The sequence below is a fragment of the Nicotiana tomentosiformis genome, chromosome 2 (genome assembly GCF_000390325.3).
Source record: "Nicotiana tomentosiformis chromosome 2, ASM39032v3, whole genome shotgun sequence".
Taxonomy (NCBI): Eukaryota; Viridiplantae; Streptophyta; class Magnoliopsida; order Solanales; family Solanaceae; genus Nicotiana; species Nicotiana tomentosiformis.
This window is the reverse complement of record NC_090813.1, coordinates 120095609-120115795: the sequence shown is the minus strand read 5'-3', so window position 1 is coordinate 120115795 and position 20187 is coordinate 120095609. Positions and strand designations below refer to the sequence as shown.

The following is a 20187-nucleotide window of genomic DNA, read 5'->3' as shown; positions in this document are numbered from 1 at the left end:
CATTATATACGCGTATAGTATATGTATATGGGGTATGAGAAAAGATTATGGCGTTATATTCGTACCACCACCTGATCTGCTGGTCTACCTTGATGATTTCGCCCATAGAGGCCGAGGTGATATGATGGGATGCCCTCAGAGGCTTAATAATATTATGTACGCACATTTCTATGCATGATGTGATATTTATACGCATATGCATAACATTATAAATGTTTCATGATTCACAGAGCTATTCAGACTTACATGTTGAGTTCTTTACTCCATGTTTCTTTCATGTCTTTTATATACTGCTTTCATGCCTTACATTATCAGTACTTTATTTGTACTGACGTCCCTTTTGCTTGGGGACGCTGCATTTTATACCCGCAGGTTCCGATAGACAGGTTGAGAGTCCTCCTAGTAGGCTATCAGCTCAGCGGAAGGTGTTGGTGTACTCCACTTGCTTCAGAGTTGCCTATTTGGTCAGTATGATTTGGACATGTATTAATTGGTATTGCGGGACCTTGTCCTGACCTTTATGATGTTTATGTACTCTTAGAGACTTGTAGACAGATGTCATATTTATGGATAATTGTATGGCCTTGTCGGCCTATGTTTTGAGTGTACAAATGATCATGTCGGCCTTACAGGCCCGTATGTCACATGTATAAGTTTCTCTATCATGTTGCGTCGTTCTATGTCTAGTATTCCCTTATGTTTTATTCTGGTTATGTCATAACGTCACTTCTGACCCATTTACCCATGATGGTATGATAATAAAGATACGTTACATTAGTGCTCGGTTAGGTAAGGCACTGAGTGCCCGTCGCGGCCCATCGGTTTGGGTCGTGACACATATGCCTCCTTATAAATTTACATCTTGAATCTACATAGACTTTTGCTATAAAGAAAAATCAAATGCAAAGCTGTGAAGCTTTCTTTTATTTTTCTTTCTTATCAAATTAATCTCATAAATAATCAGTTTTTATATCTTTTAAAGATTTGAAGGATTAGTCAAATAATACAATATAGTATCCTTTTCTGTTTTATAAATGAGTGATTTATGTAACAAAACTTTAAAACTAATAAGTAAGGTTGAGGAAGGTAATTACGAAATATTATAGCAAATATATCACTTGAAACCAGTTTCTTAACAAGAAAATAGAAACAAAATTGGTAATTATAGTATTTAAACCATATGAGAGGTAATTAGTATTACCAAAGCAAACCAAGAGAAATGTTTTTGAAAATATGTCTATAAATAATTAAAAGAATTAACTCAAATAGCCGTTAACCCAATCGCTTAAACTAAAATAACTGGCGAATGTATAATATATACTTTATATGTTTAGAGTCGTATATAATTTGTGTATAATCTATTTATACCGACTAGAACTATAAATAGTAAATCTGATAATTATCCATTTAATATTTAGTATTAGGCTTGGGCCCGAGCTCAGCATGGACTTAACAATACTAGTAACATTTATATATGAAAAGGTCCCTAAAATCTTCAAAAGGAGCATATTTATTTGTTTATTCTAAAATAAATATTTATTTTATTTGTGCTAAAATACTAGTAACATATTTATTTATGCTATCATTTTTTTAAAATAGGGGTATTTTTGTCATAAAGTTGTAAAAGAGTTTCTTAATGTCTTTCTTCTAATTATAATGCCAAATAGTATGTTATTTTTTTGGTTTCTCATCCGGTGTCCGATACCGTAATGGGACCCGGCTAAATTCGGATTTATCCGAATAGTTCCATATTGGGGGTAAAGGCTACCTAATAAAGACAACGTCATATCTAAAGCTCGAACCCAAAATTTTTTATTAGTAGTACAACTCCGCCACAATCCTTATTGGTAAATAGTAAATACGACTAGGAGTAGTATGTAATTAACTTAATATATGTACTTGAAAGTATATAGGTTAAGTAAGCGTTAATTATAATTTTTGAAAAAAAGTAGTATTTGGAGTTAGGTTGAAAAATAATATTTGAAATTTTAAATTATGTTTGGATATGTATTTCATTTGAAAAAATGTTGCAATTTTATGAGCGGGAAAACAAAAATTTCTTTGTTTTTGAAAAACTCTTTTATCGAAAAATTTCTAAAAACTTGCAAAATTTCATGGACAAATACGTTTTTGAAAAAAAAATCGGAAAAAAGAAAAAAAAAATATATGGACAAACATGTCGTAAGTGTAAATAAAAGTGTATTATCACTTTTAGCCCGTGCTAGAAACTATTTACATCTGGTAGCGAAAAAATTATATAAAATTTGTATAATTTTTATATATAATATACATAATATATATATATATATAAAATATATAAATATTATATATTTTTTCGATTATTATTTTATAGCGGCTATAAAGTATCATTTTTACTAAATAAAAAATCAATCGAACTGCCACCGTTAAGTCCCTCTCATTCGTCCTAAAGTACAGTGATCATTTCAATTGGTAACACTTTCCCTCCAAGGTTCACCACTTCACACCCTCCATATCGTCGATCGTCTGCAGTGAATTGATCTGTTCTCATCCTCTATATCGTCTGCAGGTGAATAGAATTATTGAATTCTCATCATCCATATCGTTTACATTTCTCTATGTTTTGTTTCACCTTTCTAAATTTTTCAAGATTATCTGTTTTAGGGTTTAGGGCTTTTGTAATTCCAAGAACGGGGTTTCTTCTTACACTCATGTACGAGATATAGGATCGTAATGAACACAACACATACTACAAGGTATCGTTGAAAAATATATATGAAGAAATGCAGATAATACGAGAACCCCGGGGAAGTGCTACAATGTGGTACTAGTAAGTAGTAAAATATTCTAGTTGTTGAGACTTTATAAACGTGTAGTTTCTTCTCTGTTCAGACGTCCGTAGAGGAATTGTTGTTTCAAATAATACTCTAATCTTGGGTTATATTACTGTTTGGATTAAAAGTTTAAAACAATGATATCAATTTATTGTACTCCTAATGTTTTACACTAATAGTGGTAATTGCTGTTTCAAATAAATGGATTGTTGGAGTCTCTGTTTTCAACCTTCTTTACTAGTGGTAATCTTTCATTACCAATCAAAAAGGGACCTAAAACATGAGCTTTTATAGACGGTGGTAGTGTCAATGTCTTGTTGTTAAAGTTTAAGATCTGAGGCCGCCTATGCTTTTGGGGGGTCGAGACCAAGAAAACCAGAAAAAGTCCTAAACGAGGTACTTAGACCCTTGAGTGCTCTCGTATGAGATGAGTTAAGATAACTGTTTACAAGTTGAATAAAGTGACATAGATAGGGTATAACTCTCTGATGCAAGTGAGACTAATTTTACCTCTACGTATCTAAGAGGAGGTTATTGGAGCTCTTATGGAGCGGAACCTCCTTGACAACAAGCAGGAATTAAGTTTGAAGGACTAGGGAAGACATCAATCATGATGGTTTGAGTAGAATGTTTGGTCTACCTCAATTACAGTAGCAAGGCTATGACCCTCGTTGGGCTAAGGCGATGGTAAGGGATATCCTGAGTGCCTCAATTCATTAGTTGACTTATAGTCACCTGATGTTACCATGATTGTAGAAGGGAGCGAGAGAGATAGTAAAGCAAACCTCCAAAGAGTAAGGTAAGGCAATATAATGCAGGTAGTGGAATTCTATAATGGAGTTACTTTTCGAGGCCTAAGGCATTGCTCAAGCCGGCAGAGGTCCTATAGGCAAGTACGTTACTTGTTAGACATAGATGATCTTGATGTGTCCTGACTCCTGAGTGAGGTCAGATAGTCTCTGGCCATTTTGCCTTGATTGTCGTTCAAAGGAAATGAGTGTCGAATACATGATGAGCCTAGCGTACCCTTGGGTTGGCTAACTCAAATCATTCTTTCTTGCTTTTTGTAAGCATTTATGCTCTATACTTGAGACACCAGTTCCTTCTTTATGCTTATGGAATATTTGTTTCTGTTATAAGGTCAAGATCCTAGGTAGAGGTGCTCAAGTGAAACTGGGAAACCACACCTAACCGACAAACCGAAATAAAAAATCAACTAGTTGTTTGGTTTTGTTTGTGTTGGCGTTGAAATAAAAAAAAACCAATAATATTAGGTTTGGTTATTAACCAAAAAAGGTCAAACCAACACCAAACCAATCGACATACTTTTTTAAATAATTTCTCTTATACATAAAAATATTCATTATAATCTTATTTTGTAGATATTTTTTAAACTATTTCAGTTTGGTATTATATTTTGTAATAGTTGTTGACTTTTGATTATTATTAGTGCAAGTTGTTGCGATTTACATAATGTTTTGTGGGGTAATAGGGAAAGGGGATGATAATTTGAATACCATAGCTGCTTTTGCTATGTTGTTTGAAATGTAATTCCTCTTTTGTTGTTTTACTTTTATCGGGACTACTGTTTATTAATCTTGTTTTGCACTTACTTAAGGCCGGTTGTATCTTCCATGGGTGCAACTTTTCGGCATTGCTTGTTTCTATTACCGAGCAAATATTCAGTAGCTTGATAGGGATAATTTTTCATGTTATAGGTTCTTATAATTGAAGTATGGATATTACACTATTTTGGTAGTTATTTGTTTGTAACATGTAAGAAGACTTGTGAAAATGCATAGAACACTACTGTTGAGATCTTTTTTTGGCTTTGCATCTAGATAGTGAAAATGCATAGCTCAATTTTGGGACTCGCTTGGGGCTCGTCCCTGAGTGGGGCACTTGCAAACGCCCTGAGGCACACGTGTATGGTTTTGTTCTATGAGGCTTATGCTCCAAGCATCTGACTGTGGGCCCTAAGCATGTCTAGCGCTCAACAATCACGGCTCGCCCAATAGTTTCTATACAAATCATATGTCAAATTCCGTAGTAAGAACCATTGACCCTCATTAGTGTTATAGAGGTAAAATATAACATAAAAAATCGGTTCCAAAGAAAACTTGGTTGTTATAGTGAAATGTTGTTATTGGGCTGTTATAGAGAGGTCTAATTGTAGTACTGATAAAGATAATGATATTCAATTTTAGGGAGATAAAATATGTAGTTCAATAACCATTTTTAAGAGATTGTTATTTTCCGTTGTTTGAAAGTTAAGACATTGTAGTTGACTTTTATGTCATGATAACTTTAAGGGGTTGTTTGGTAGGGTGCATAAGAATAATGCTGAATATGGTGTATTAGTAATTCTGGTATTAGTTATGCAGGCATTATGCTGATATATTTTTTATTCATTATTTGATTTGATGTATTAAAGCATTGCATAATTTCTAAAAGAATTGTTTGTTTACAAAAATACCCTCATAACCAGTCTATCACTTTATCTTTTTGAAAGAAACATATGTTGAGGAATGTTTTTATATGAAAAAGGTTTAAAAAAATTTATTTGATTTGTCTACCTATATTGTACTATATAACTAAATATTTATTTTTAAAAAAGGAAATATGCTAAGTATTTCTTAATCTACTAGGGATATAATTTAATTTCCCACTTTATTGGATTATTAGGCAAAGAAAGTTTGAATTAAAAAAATAAAAGGAAAATGAGTTGATTACAAGTGCATTACGATATTTAGTAGTAGAGTACAAATTTATAAATTTACAATGAATAAATTGGCGGAGTATAGATATAAATAGTGGGAGCAATTTCAGTATCAAACTTTACATCAAACTTGCATTATAATAGCATATTTTAATCAAGCATATATTTTGAAGGGCAAATTTGTCTTTTACTAAACTAATGCATGCATTTAAACCCATTGCATTATTAATACCATGGTTTCCTATGTATTAGTTATGCATAAGATAATACCAAATATAGTGTATAATTAATGCTTGCATAACTAATGCATAGGTTCAAATAGTGTACCAAACAAGGTATTATTAATACACAAAGCTAATGCATGCATTATTTTATCTAATGCATCCTACCAAATGACCCCTAGCACTTGCATTATTTGTACTTGTATTAGTGTGCTAGGTTTTTTAGTGTGCATTATTAGCGTGCTAGGTTTTTTGTTTTCTATGAGCTTCTCTCATCCCTTTCATTTTTGATTGAGCTTTTAATTTATTTTCTATATTTTTTTGTTATTATACTATTTTTACGCCACATGTCTCAGGGCCTACGTCTTGCCCGTACTAAATAAAACGCCCCGCCTCATGCTCCCACCTTTTAAAACACTAGTCGTGACATGAACCTTATTTCACTTTTCAATTTTGCTTTAGCTTAGTTTGTTCCTTTAGATCTGAAATTTCACATGGTGGAATAATCTTATGTAGTTTAGTCTCTTTTCAATTTTGCTTTTATGTACAGATATCTGGATCACTGAGTCTCAAATTTGTCCAATGGAGGAACTGAAAAGCCAAAATCTGGAACAGGCAAAGCGGATAAAGGATCTTCTGGAGTACCAACAGTTACAAATTAGAAAGATTAACGAGTATACAATATCCAATCTAGAAGAGATCGCTACAATTAAAGAGTATGAAGAACTCTTCGAGGAAGTAAGCACCTTAACCCCTTCTTCGATTAGACCATTCAACCTGTTAGAACCATTAAATGCAGACAATTCTAGTCAAACATGGCATTCCTAAAATGGTTCTGAGTTCTGACATGTCTGTAATTGGTGCAAGATTCCTTGCTTAATTTGCCATCTCGATAGATTTCAGAAAACTCATAATGCATAACTTCTTTGGTTAAAATTTATGAGAACACTAAAGCCAAAAAAAAAAAAAAAAGGCTGCTAGTATTGTAAATCCAATCCTTCTTCATTTGCTTTGGTAGTGCTTGGCATCACCCATTTAATTCCCAAAATGTTCTGAATTTTATATTCCAGCTATTGTCTTCCCAACATTGTGCTTCCTCACTTTAAAGTTCTTTGTTCTTGCAGCTTCTTGTAGACCAACCTAGAGAGGGGATAGCTTTAAAGCTTGTTGGTTATCTTCCAGAAGAGCCTTTTTTGTATTGTATTGAGCCCAAGGATGAGGCTAAAGAAATGCATGCTAAATTTCAGGAGTTGATATGTAGTTCCTGGCACCCTTTTAAAGTTTCTGACATTAATGGAGAACCGAAGCGAGTGTTTATTGATGACGATAAAGAACTGGGAAAGCTTAAAGCACTTGGTGACAAAGGGGATGCGGTTATTGAAGCGGTTAAAACTGTCAAGACAGAATTACAAGAGTACAATTCAAGTGGAGATTATGGAGTATTTAAGATCTGGAATTTCAAGGAAAAAAGACGAGCAACAGCAGAGGAGTGCTGCAAAGCTGTAACGAAAATGTTAAGGGTGCGTACTATTAAGTCGTCTAGGTATGACGAGAGGCTGATCTATCAAGTTATTCATGCTCACCTACAGCTCGACATCACCTCAGCGGATAAGATAGCACTTCTATTACTATCGGGGACACTAGGAGCACACAATGCAGACCTAGTTCGTCCCTTGTTTTGTGCTGTTGTCGAAGGAGCGGGCGACATGAAAGAAGCAGTATCAAAGCGTCTTCAATATTTCAAGTGTTTGTTACTAGATGACAAAGTATTTAGTAGTGCACTGCTTAAATTGATAGAAGAAACGTGGCTCCTGGGTGAGGTTGCAACAGGTCGTCAACTTTTTGGTGCACTATTTGAATTTACAAGTGAGGCAATGGTGAGCAATGACAGTATTGCGGACTGGTCTAATCAGATTGATGAGCCGAGGCTCGCAGAGCTGGTTGAAAAGTTCTTGAAGCTTATGAGCAAATATTGAAAATGTTGTATTCGCCTGATTTTGTAGATTGACACTTGAGGATTGGGAAAAGGATGTGGGGCTGCAGAAGATGAGATCTGAAGGTTGTAATAACTGGTTTGAGCTTCTTTTTTTCTTTTTCCTTTTTTTGGTTGATAAATATACTGTTCGGGCTAAAATACAGGCGGATGGGAAAAATTTTATCACCCCATATGAGAATGGTGAAGCACTAACCTTCTTTAAAACCTTCCTGCGGTACAGGCAATTAAAGTTCCTGATTGAAGAATAAAAATCAGGGTATGGACCTCGGCTGAATTGCTGTCTCCCTAAAGATGTATTTGGGATATATGCATCTCCACTTCTGGGTAGCCAAACAACTTACTAGTATACTTGTACAGAAGGATTCTTGATACAGTGATGATACTCGTACTGTCTTAATTGCTAAGCTTTCAATTTATTTTCAATATACATGTTACTTGCCTAACTGCTCCAGTTACAGCTGCTGATTAATTGATGAAAACCTATATGCTTTTGGAGATGGTCTCTGCACCTATAAGGTGTTATGTCGGTTTAACCTGGACATGTATGTGTCCCCTGCACAACTTCTCTCTGCCCTTTTGTGTCTGGCCCTCTGTCTTACAAGTCTAAGGTAAAGAATGGTGCTTGATTTAGACATTCTTTTACCTATATTTCTGTGCAACAGTCCATCCGTTGGGTAAGTTAGTTTTAGCAAAGGTATATTAAGAGCCCTTAATTTTGTGTTGGAGATGCTCAGCATTTAATCCTTCTTTAGCATCTTGTAGCCTGCATGTATGGCCTTTCCAAGTTAGCTTTTTCTTCTCTGTAATTTTCCAAGTCTACCAAAATCCAATTATTGGCTTTTTCTACGGATTGGATACATAACTTGTGAATGTATATAATGGTCATGACAGGTTCTTGGCAAATCGTATATAGGTTACATGGCCAGCTGACAAACTTCCCTTTTGATCCTTTTACATGAGCTACATCTACTACAATTTCTTCTTATATATATTGTACAGAAAAAAGACAAATGCTTTAGAATTTCCTGAGAAATATGGCTTCTAAAAGAAAAGGCATAAGCTTCGGAATAAAGCACCAATGACAGAGACTCTCTTCTATAGGAACTTATTGCCAGTATTGCACATAGCTTTCACCCAAAAATTTGCCCGGCATGTCCCCCAACGGAATTGGTCTAGCCAGAATGTCCTCGTTTTTAACTGGTCTTAGCAAAATATTCCCGTTTTTCACTTGAACACCATAGTTCTTCAATATTTAAAGTTTAAAATTCTTGTTTGGTGGTGGAAAATAGAAGGTTAATGATCCATTATTGTTAAAATCATTTGAATGTTGATAATTTATGCTTAAATTTTTAGTTTAAACATTGATTTAGTGATTTACTGTAAAACTCAAAACTCCATTGTTGGACCTTAGAAAGTGCTGAAGAAGACAAAGTGGGTCTTTTTGATTTGATTTGATGTTATTTGACTAAATTGGTGATTGGAGATTGTTTGTATTTGTATTTGGAAGCTTTGTTTCAAATTTGATATCATTTGGAGCCGATTTGGGTTGGTTTGATCGAAATTGAAGTTGCAAATCCGAAGAAAACTTTGTTGAAACAACATAGAAAAATTATGCCATTTGATAGACTTAAATGAACAAAATAGATAGATAGAGCAAATATAACATAAGCTCTACTAATACAATAGAGAAACCTTGACAAGCAATAATTGTTTGGGTTAATTCTTTTTTTAAATACCGTTTGCAGGGGAGATATTTAGGCCTCTTCATTTTGGAATTGGTTAGCATTGTTCTTGAAAATTATCCTCTGGACTTGGACCTTGCGCAAATCCCAAGTATATACTATAGCAAGAACTATAGTTTAGAGCATGATTAGCATTTGTAAGTATGGGAATACAACCAGGGTAGAAAAATAAAATGCTCTTAGTAAGAGTTGAATTAAGACCTCCGCTTACTAAGTGGACACTCTAACCAACTAAGCTATAAGAGCTTATTATTCTTTTATTTCAATTGAAAATAATTGATCTCTTGTTTAAGTATTACATGTGAATTTGCTATGAAATTCAAATATAGCTATAAACAATGGCGGAGCCACATTGAACCAAGGGGTGTCAAGCGGCACCTCTTCGCCGGAAAATTACACTATATTGCTAGATACATTTTTTTATTTTATATATATTTACTATACGTTGACTCCCCTTGATTTTTTGATATATCTAATTATTTATATTTTGACACCTTTTGATGAAAATTTTGGCTCCGCCACTGGCTATAAATGGTAATTTCTGAAAGTATAGCTACCAATCGTACATACAATATATATGTTTGTTGTGTCGTGTAATTTGCTCAAAACGTTGTAGAATATTCTTTCCTTTTTTTTCTGTCAAGAAAAGTTATATAATGTCAATACGCAAATGTTAAACTTAAACATGAGTTTTGCTTTGTTGGAAATAATTTTACGGTCAATCGGTAAGGTATATTTTTGTCAGGCTTTCTTCCCTCTTTTCACTTTTTTACTTTTCATGTGTTGGAAATTTGTAACTATTTTAAGGGAATAATCGTTGATGTTAGACTAATCGAATGCATTTTGGTTTCAGAACAAGTCAGGTCATATTCTCTGACTTAACTAGGTTAAAGTTATCAATCACTTAATCTTCATTTTCTTTGTAACTAAAGGTATCCCTATCAATTACTTACTTTCTCATTTTAATACATATCCATCTATATAAAATATGAGAAGTAAATCAATATAATTATGCCAAATGCCACAACAAAAATTCAACATGTGTCAAATTTTAGGACAAAATTAGTTAAGTTAGTTAATAATTAGTTACTCTTTTTGAACTTGAATTAAAGATAATTAAATATTTATATATTCTTGAGAAAACTATTATATATATATATATATATATATATATATATATATATATATATATATATATAAATAAATAAATAACTTCAATGTAGAAATTATAAAATGAAAAGACCAATTAGTTTTTTGAGATGAGAAAGTTTTTGAGTAATAATTCATATGGTCATACTATATGGATAAGATCATGTAACAAAATCCAACAAGTGTCAAATTTAAGGACAAAATTAGTTAGGTTAGTTAATAATTAGTTACACTTTTTGAATTTAAATTAAAAATAATTAAATATTTATATTTTTTTTAAGGAAACTACTATAAAAAATATAATTAAATAATTTCAATGTAGAGATATATAAAATTATAAGACTAATTTATTTTTTGAGATGAGAAAGCTTTTGAATAATAATTTTACGGTCACACTATATGGATAGATCATGTAACTAAAAATATTATAATAGATAAAACTATTATACTCATTGTATTATATCAAACTGGTAATTTATTAAAAAGTTATATGTCAATTTAATAATATTAATTATTGGATATTACAATTTAATAAGCAAGGAAAAAAAAATAAGATATAAATTTATGAGAAAATATAAAAATATAACACTTATAATTAGAATTATGACGAGAAAAGTCGTACATATACACATAACGAAAATCATAATAAACAAATAGTCATAAAGGAAGAATACTATAAAAAAAAGATTTCAAGCGATAGCGTAAAAATATATATACTAATTAAATTTCATGTAGAAAATTTTAGTTAATTATTAGAACTCATAATTTCAAAATAAAAAATACAAAAATATAAAGAAACTATTAGGATATTATACATAATATAAGTATATTATATATAAAACCCAAATTAGTAATTATTAAAAATATTAGTAAGTTTTTTATAAGAATAATAAAAAGTTTATCTCCTTATACTTTTGATGAATTCAAAATTATAATTTAGTAAAAAAATATTATAATATTTAAATTTTCAGTAAAATGCAAAATGAGAAAACTAATCAAATATTACAGTAGAGAAAAATGTACAAAAAGAGGGGGATAAAGATAATTTTATGATATTTTTATTTTAAATTAATTAATAAATAAAATATAAATAAATAACACTCAAGAAAATTATTAATAAATTTAGACAATTGAAGAATTATGAACAGCATAACATAAATTTAAAACAAAAATCTAGAATAAGCAAAACATATACTTATGTTATATTAAAAGAGAAATAGTATCAAAATATTAAGCCAATACAAGTTAATAAAAAATCACATTAGTAAATGTATAGTAAGTACTTGCTAATTTAATAAAGAATAAATAATAAACAAATAATTTATTTGATTATTATATGATATGTATCTCTTGATTTTGTATAAATATTGTTATATTTATATACACTACATTAAATAACAAAGCAAATAATTAATATTTATTAAATAATAATTATATTAGAGCGCATTGCCCGGATTCTAACACTAGTTAACTCGAAAAGTAAATCCTACTTCAACCGTTATATTTTCTTATTTAGAAAACACTACTGTACTAGATTTTCGTATTTGCACTTAAAAGTGAACCCACTTTGAATTTGAAGTCAATGAAAATAACATTTTGTAATTATAAGAATATTTACTCAAAACTTTTGTGTAGACTTTGGAACACTCATGTTGCTTGATGTGTTTTTTCTCCCTTACAGCTTGTTTGGATGGTTATTATGTATCGTTTCATAATGTATCGTATAATATTATATTGTATTGTACCATATCATTTTGATTTATACAATGTTTGGATAGATGTATTATTTGTCGCCGTTTCATGATGTTATGCACTAACAATATAAAGAATAAACTTGCAATATTATAAAGAAAAAATAAGATACAAGGTAGAATTATTATATAAAAAGGTAGGGTAAGGATAATGATGGATATAAATTATTCATGTAATTTCATATGTAAAAAATAAGTTTTAAAAATAAAATATGAATAATGATATCCTATTCTCGCACATTTTCTAACAAATCTTGTAGGAAGAAGAAATTATGAAAAAGAAGAAAAGAGGCTAAAAGACAAGAGAATCTTCATATTCTCAAATGTGGAATATACATATGGGCTTATGGAAAGAGATAATTAGAGATGAAAAGGAGCATAGTTGCATATGTGGAATCTATATACGCAAGGTCACATTCGCATACATGCAACCTACATTTGCAAGTCTAACCCATGAAGTCAAGAATGAAAGCAAAAGAGTCATAGATGCATATTTAAAATCTATATACGCAAATGTCACATTTGCATACATGGAATCTACATTTGCAAGTCTAACTCATGAAGTCAAGAATGGAAACAAAAGGGTCATAGATGCATGTGTGGAATCTATATTTGCAAAGGTCACATTTGCATACATGGAACCTACATTTGCAAGATTAACTCATGAAGTCAAGAGTGAAGCATAAGTGCCATAGTTGCGTATATGAAATCTATGTACATAAAGGTCACTTTGCATACATGAAACATACATTTGCAAGACTAACTCATGAAGTCAAGAGTGAAGCACCAGTGTCATAGTTGCATATATGGAATCTACATACACAAAGGTCACTTTGCATACATGGATTTTACATTCGCAAAAGTGAAACATGACAAAAACTACTAATCTTTTCCTATAAATAGCAAGCTCTCTTTGTATAGATATCCAATCTTTGTAAGATAAGAACTAGTCTTAGTCTTCTTTCTTTGTAGTATAAGTATGTCCTTAGTCTTTTAAATATTTCTAGTCTTCTAAATATCTTTTTTAGCTTTTCTTACTCCATAATGGAGTAATCTCTTTTCGTTGGGATAGTTGATAAAGTTTGATATATTTTATAATACTATCTCAGCTTTTATATATTTTTGGCTTGAAACTTTTTATTTACATTTCATATTGTGCTGAAATGATGGTTTTTAATTACTCTATTATCACGTCTATATATTTATCTCTAAATTATTCATATCTTAATTTTTAAATTTTCGCGGAGCAAAATTAATATATAATAGCTGATGAATGAAATAGTAGAGTGAAAGTAATTTTTCAGTAAACTATTATTTCAAATCAGTAATCTTGCTTGCCCCAGTTTTAATTCTCATGGAGAAATTGTTGTAGGCAAGGTTATTTATCCTTAGTAAAAATATTCTCACGAAGTTTTTACTTTCTTTTAGCACAATTCAAGCAAGAAAAATATTTCGGTTTAAATGTCACTAATCTTAAGTTGATTAATTAATATAATTCTCATGGAGTGTTATTAATTGGTTATTTCTTAGTGAGCAAAATATAATTGTATTAGAAATAAGCGATTATTTTTTAAAGAAATAAATGTAGAAATTGAGATTTTATTATAGTAATATTATCAAGTGAATTCAATGATTCCCAACTCTTTATTTCATCAATTTGATTCTCTCAAATAATAGTTAAAATATTACAAGTTTATAGCATAGATTATCTAGTCTTTGTGGGACGATATCTTAAACTATACTAGAATTTGACAGAGTATGAGCAGAAAATTCCAATACACATTGACCTCATCAGATAACATATATAGGATCTTAATAATAAGGGCAAGATGAGAGAAAAAAAATAAGGTAACGATACAACCACACCAAATTCGTCGTTCCATAAAGTAACACTTTTCGTTGTTACGTAACGATGAATTTAACGATACAATACAACAAAAGATAAGTAATAATCAAAATAAATATTGTATTTAAAGTAACAATACAATATAATACAACATGTAACAACCATCCAACAAGTTGTTAGAGATTTCAGTGTTGATTAGATTTACTTTGTTTCAATGACTGTTTTCTAATTCATGTCATTTCACTTATTTCTTGATCCAGATTTTAAAATGTGCATTTGTTTTCTGCTCTATGAGCTATTTACATTACCAACAAGGAAACAAATCAAACAAATTGGCCCAGGTCAGATTCTTTTGTCAAGTTCAGAAAAAGCAGGCTATATTTTTTGACTCATACATCGTGCTGATAACCTTTGAGTTTCTATCCTAAAATTTCCTGTCGGTGGTTCCTTCTTTCAGATGACTTCAATAGACAGAAGAATATCAGAAAGCAGACTTGCAGGTCGCATGGCTTTTTAGACCTGGTCATTTTGCTATGGTTGGATGGGTGCTCGTGCACCTGTAGGAAAATGTTCTATCTTTAAACAAGCTTTAATTTGAGAAGATTTGCCTTTCGTCGTCTCGATGCATAGGATGGTTTAGATGTTGTATTCTTTGTGAAAAAAAACATATTGACAAGAGCATTTATTTTTACACGAGTTGGAAAGGAATTTGAAATGGCAGTGTGGTTTAGCTGGGATATATAACCTGTAGTGCATTTGGCTTTCAAAGACAGTAAATTGCCTTTTTCAATTCATTTGTGTACTATGCTATATGAGCTATTTACATTACCAACAAGGAAACAAATCAAACAGATTGTTAGTAGCACAGGACGGGAACATTTTTAGATTTTTAAACTACTGAACTTTCCTTCTATCTTGCGTTGTCTGCCTTTGAAGTGAATGGCTCAATTCTTTCGGTGTGTGCCCCTACAGTGATGGATTATATTGTTCCTTGAGTCTTGCATCAAATTTGGGATTTTTCTAATTCTGACAAAGATCTTTGCTTAATATAATCCACGTGAGGTAACTGCCCGGAGTTTGAATTTCCTCCTATTATTTGAATGATAAGATACATGATTTACATGGGAAAGTCGGAATCTTTTCACAATGCATTATTGAAATTTTTGCATCTCTTGTTGTATTCTCTTGGCTAGATTTTACCGTTGATGAATCTTTGAAAAGTTAAGTCACTTATTGTAAGGCCATATGAATTTTTATAATTAACTCGAATTAATTTTGAATTTAAGGATGTAATTTGATTAAACCCGAGCCACATATGATTACTTAATGGTACAAAGTTACTAAAATGCTCGAGGATAATTACTTTAACAAATAAATTGAGTATGGGCTCAATAGAAATTTAATAAGAAACGAAAAGGGAATGGAAATAATGAACTTTCGTTGACTAAACCATGTTATCAAGTACACTGGAAAAATATCATACTCATCCCTTTCCCTTTCAATTTACGTGAATCTATTTTTTTTTAATCCGTGTCAAAAATAATGACCTATTTTCTTATTTAGAAACAATTAACCTTTATATAATGATTTATAGCCACACAAAATATATGTGTCTCATTCTACATTACAAATTCAAAAGTCTTCTATCTTTTTTAAATTTCGTGCCCAATCAAATGGGTTCACGTAAATTGAAATAGAGTGAGTACTACGTTACAAAGAATGAAAGTTTGGAACTTTATGGAATAAGTGGATAATCATTTTCTCAATGATAAGTTGGTGGAACTTGTTGAAATTAGTAAATCAAAATATTACCCAATTAGATCTGACTATTTGGTTGGGAAAAGGAAAGTAAGCCAATGCATTAAATTAACATAGAATGAAAGGAACAGAAGAAACATACGAGTGATTGTCGCCTCCTTTAGTGCGTCGCATACACATGGCGTCCAAAAGATTTGAAGTCCAGCATTCTAGGCAGTGAAGTGCAGCTGAAGCGTGCCAGTTGGCTTCCAAAACTCGGAGCCTTTTAAAGACAATTACGGGAGGAATTTGATCTTTTATTTTTTAGGTAGGGATAAAACGGGTCAAAATGGGTTAAACTAATAGTTGGGTAATAATCCAACCCATCCCAAAAATTTCATGGGCTAAATAATGGGTCTAGCCCAACCCGCCCAAATTAACCCAAATTTATTTTTTTAATAATACCAAACTGCTCATTAGTAATAAAACATAAAAAACCTCAGGTGTTAGTAGGCTTGTATCATTTTGCCACTTTCCTTTACGTAATTTACTGAAGGAACTCTAAATATTTCCTTGTTTTTTTTCAAAGATTACTAAATATGAAATAAAATTAATACTTATATTAATATTTTAATTTAAAGCTAATATTTTTTTGATCTCCGATAGTTTATAAAAATCAAAAGTTTTACTTAAAATAATTAATATTAAATTTACAGTAACAATAAGCCACATTGTTGTAGATAAAATGATTTTGTCTTCTTGTTTATCTATGATGGAGTGGAAAGAAATTTTAACGAATTGTCAAAAAAACAATGATCAGAAAATGGTGAAAATCTTAATAAAGTACTACTTTCAGGAGATGGTCAAGAGTCTAGAACCTACAAGAGGGAATGGAATTTAGAAACTGTAGGGGATATATGAAAAAGAGTTTACAATAACAACAAACAACAACAACAACAACCCAGTAAAATCTCACTAATGGGGTCTGGGGAGGGTAGTGTGTACGCAGACCTTACTCGTTTTTGCTTTGCATCTTTCTTCTAGATTTCATGGTATTTCTATTTATCCTATGATTGTTGTTGTGATACTAATATTGTTTCCTATGAAAAAGAATTTACAATGGGTCCACTAATAGTAGCCCAAACTGACCCATCAGCAAGCACGGGTTGAATTGGGCATAGCTCAGAGTGTGACCCATCAACAATTTATTACTTGCCCAACCCGTTATATTCTGGGTAGGTTGAGCGGGTTGAATATGTTTGGGCTCAAATTGACACACCTAATTTTTACATTTTAATGTACATATTCATCTATTAACATACAAAAAAATTATTTATGTATGGCAGGTAAACTTTTTCTGCAGTCAAAGAGCACAAATATTTCAAAATAAAATTTAGTGTAATATATGTTAGTTTTATTTTTAATTGATTTTTTAGCTAATATTCTTTTCAAACATATTATTGCATTTAAACAACCTCGTGTGAATCTCATTATCCAAGACCTCTTGTGTCAAGATAAAGAAACTCATACTTGTCTTGTTATATGTTAAATTCCTTTTCCCAAAGACATGAATGAATTCTGGATTGTTTAAAGCTCTAAACTTTTTTTTTTTTGGATTAAAGCTCTATAGTCCGTTTGGCCAAGCTATTTTTTTTTTTTGGGTCAAAAGTATTTTTGGTCAAAAATTGAGGTGTTTGGCCAAGATTTTAGAAGAAAAATACTTTTGAGGAGAACCAGAAGCAGTTTTTTAGAAACAGAAAAATGTAGCTTCTCTCCAAAAGCAATTTTATGAGAATCACTTTTGAGAAAAGTACGCTTAGAAGCAGTTTTCAAAAGTTTGACCAAACACTAATTATTGTTCAAATTTTTTTTTCAAATTAAATAACCAAAAACAAATCGATTATCGCCAAAAATACTTTTTTAAATAGCATTTCTAAAGATAATCACATTTAAGAAACTTGGTGAAACATGCGCGTTAACCAAAAGAAACGTCCATCGTTAGCATTATCTTCTTTTCATAATTTTTCCTCAGGTTGTCTTATCATTTTAAATTGTATATTACAAGATTGAATCTCAACCATAGAAAACGTGGGTAAACACATGGCAAGAATCAGCAATGCTATTGACGGACAGAATTTCACTGGAGGGGATCCTTTCCCTGTACATTCTGCAAAGAAAACCCTAGTTGTAACCAAAAAAAAAACAAAGAAGTCCTTAAAGGGGGAGAGAGAGAGAGAGTAAGGGACGGCGACGTCGAAAGCAAATCGTATTCTGTTGAAATGGAGTTACCTGAAGCCGTGGTAATGGAGGTTCTGTTGCGGCTGCCATTGAAGTGTCTCTGCAGATGCAAGTGTGTCTCAAAGACCTGGTGCTCAATCATCTCTGAAATAAAAAAACTGCATTGCGTTCGCAACTTAGGCATCGTCATCTCCAATTTCGGTTGTTCAACTTCGAGCTCCTTCTTCCAATCGAGGATCGGTCTTAATATCCCTCCTCCTCATTTTATCAGGCAGCAGTTGGGTGGTGGTGAGTATGAATCTGCAGAAATTGGATTCACAGAAGTAATCAATGGCCTCTTTTGTTTCTACACTCCAGCCCCAGCTGGTGATCTTACTCTCTGCAATTACTACACTTTTGAAACAAGGAAGCTCCCGCTCCCAAAGTTTTACCGCTGGACACATAAAAGTCAATTCTATTTAGGATTTGATCCGTTGAGTGGCTCCTACAAGCTGCTTAGCCTTGGTTGCCTTCGCGATCATGATGTTGTTATTTACCGAGAGATTCTTACCCTAGGAGGAGTGAACGACGACGAGGACATCACTATCGGTTCTTGGATAAAGATGTGCCCTGTTGATTTTCTACCAGTGATAGATGTGTTGTTCACACCAAGTGTTTGCATTAACCAGTTTCTGTATTGGTTGGTTAAATCCAAGGACAATACCCGGAAAATACTGGCATTTAACCTTACAGTACATCATTTCTATGGTATCTCCCTCCCTAAACATCTTACAGATTTATTGACAGCCAGGATAGTGAACTTCAGGGGAAGTTTGGCGGTGGGATGCCTGGGGAATGTCACGGCGGATGCAGTTACCCATTCAAGGAAGCTAAGGAAATTGAATCTCTGGGAATTGAATGGCTCGCGTTGCTGGCTCAAACATTCCATCACCTTACCTGGAGAAATGGTAAGGTGTAATAGAGAGAGCTGGTGCACTGTTGGTAACCTTCCAACAGGTGAGATATTGCTGGCTAATCCTAAAGCTAATGATTATGATGATTCTAATTTCACCCCTATTTATTCTTATGATTACTCCGCTAGAGAGTTTCAGAGGTTTGTGGTTGGCAAGTTTCCACCTTTTATGATTGCCGCTGGTGAAAAATCCTCTTTTCAGATATCTTGTGTCGAATTAGACAACAACAGTCATTCCCTTGAAGCTTTATTGCGCAAATGCCCAATATCTGCTCTCCTATATTTGGAGAAAATTAGGAGACAAAGAGAAATGTTTGCAGAATTAATTACTTTAGAGGGGTAACCATAAGAAAAAAATTGTTAGAAGAACACGAGTATGAAACCACAAGTGAGTCTATTTAGTAGGAGTAATATGTTTTAGTTATTTATGTCTATGCTTTATTTTCTAGTGGATCGTATTTATTTTTCCATGAACAGAACTTATGCTATGTGTTTTTGGGAGTTGTTGGATCCGGATGAACGAATCATAGTTCGCCCTTACCAAGTTATCTATTCCTCAAAAAAGATTCATTTTGTGCATTTAGTTTTTGACATCAGTTGAGCCTGTATATTTATTTATTATATGTATGCCTTTGAAGCCTTTGTGAAGGAATCAGAGTTTAGTGCACATTTATTTATAAATTAACCAATGTGGTCATGCTCACTTATCTAGACTTCTTCCATGTTCTGGGGATAAACTTCTAGTTCTTTCTTTAAATTAATCAATGGCATGTGAATGATGGTGAAATGGTATGACCTGGAGCCATGATTGATGGCTGCCTTTGAAGTATCTCTACAGATTAATTCATCGAAATAAAGTATCTCTACAGATGCAGGTGTGTCTCAAAGACCTGGTGCTCAATCATCTCAGAAATCATAATCTGCATCACATTCGCAACTTAGGCATCGCCATCTCCAATTTCGGTTGTTCAATGTCAAGCTGCTTGTTACAAGCAAGGCTCATCTCGGAAACAATAATATCCT

The 20187-nt window shown here is 32.2% G+C and overlaps 2 protein-coding genes and 1 long non-coding RNA gene across 5 annotated transcripts; 2 read left to right on the top strand and 1 right to left on the bottom strand.

Annotated features, from left to right (window-relative positions):
* Positions 1-2413: 2413 nt before the first annotated feature.
* LOC104090633 (factor of DNA methylation 5-like) lies at positions 2414-8192 on the top strand. Of its 3 annotated transcripts, XR_684970.4 has the most exons (5): positions 2420-2548; positions 2644-2809; positions 6304-6491; positions 6878-7812; positions 7970-8192. XR_684970.4 is itself a non-coding variant. In XM_009595778.4 (4 exons), the coding sequence occupies exons 3-4, from the start codon at positions 6336-6338 to the stop codon at positions 7727-7729; spliced, it is 1008 nt and encodes a 335-aa protein (XP_009594073.1). In that variant the 5' UTR covers positions 2420-2548; positions 2644-2809; positions 6304-6335; the 3' UTR covers positions 7730-8192. The 3 variants fall into 3 exon arrangements, 2 of the variants coding, with proteins under 2 accessions (XP_009594074.1, XP_009594073.1); XM_009595778.4 differs by having other exon boundaries at positions 6878-8192; XM_009595779.4 differs by lacking the exon at positions 2644-2809 and having other exon boundaries at positions 2414-2548; positions 6878-8192.
* Positions 8193-14960: 6768 nt separating this feature from the next.
* On the bottom strand, positions 14961-16269 carry LOC138905283 (uncharacterized). Its single transcript, XR_011413532.1, has 2 exons — positions 16138-16269; positions 14961-15326 (listed from the first exon to the last, which is right to left on the bottom strand). It is a non-coding gene; the product is annotated as an uncharacterized lncRNA (long non-coding RNA).
* A 1984-nt stretch (positions 16270-18253) lies between these two features.
* On the top strand, positions 18254-19507 carry LOC104090635 (putative F-box protein At1g70960). Its single transcript, XM_009595782.1, has one exon. The coding sequence runs from the start codon at positions 18254-18256 to the stop codon at positions 19505-19507; it is 1254 nt and encodes a 417-aa protein (XP_009594077.1).
* The last annotated feature ends 680 nt before the right edge of the window (positions 19508-20187 follow it).

What these genes read in the sequence shown, in the direction of transcription:
- LOC104090635 (XM_009595782.1), top strand. Translation starts at nt 18,254, where the DNA reads ATGGAGTTACCTGAAGCCGTGGTAATGGAGGTTCTGTTGCGGCTGCCA.
- LOC104090633 (XM_009595779.4), top strand. Translation starts at nt 6,336, where the DNA reads ATGGAGGAACTGAAAAGCCAAAATCTGGAACAGGCAAAGCGGATAAAG. An exon ending in ATGAAGAACTCTTCGAGGAA is followed by an intron (nt 6,492 to 6,877) that starts GTAAGCACCTTA and finishes TTGTTCTTGCAG; the next exon opens with CTTCTTGTAGACCAACCTAG.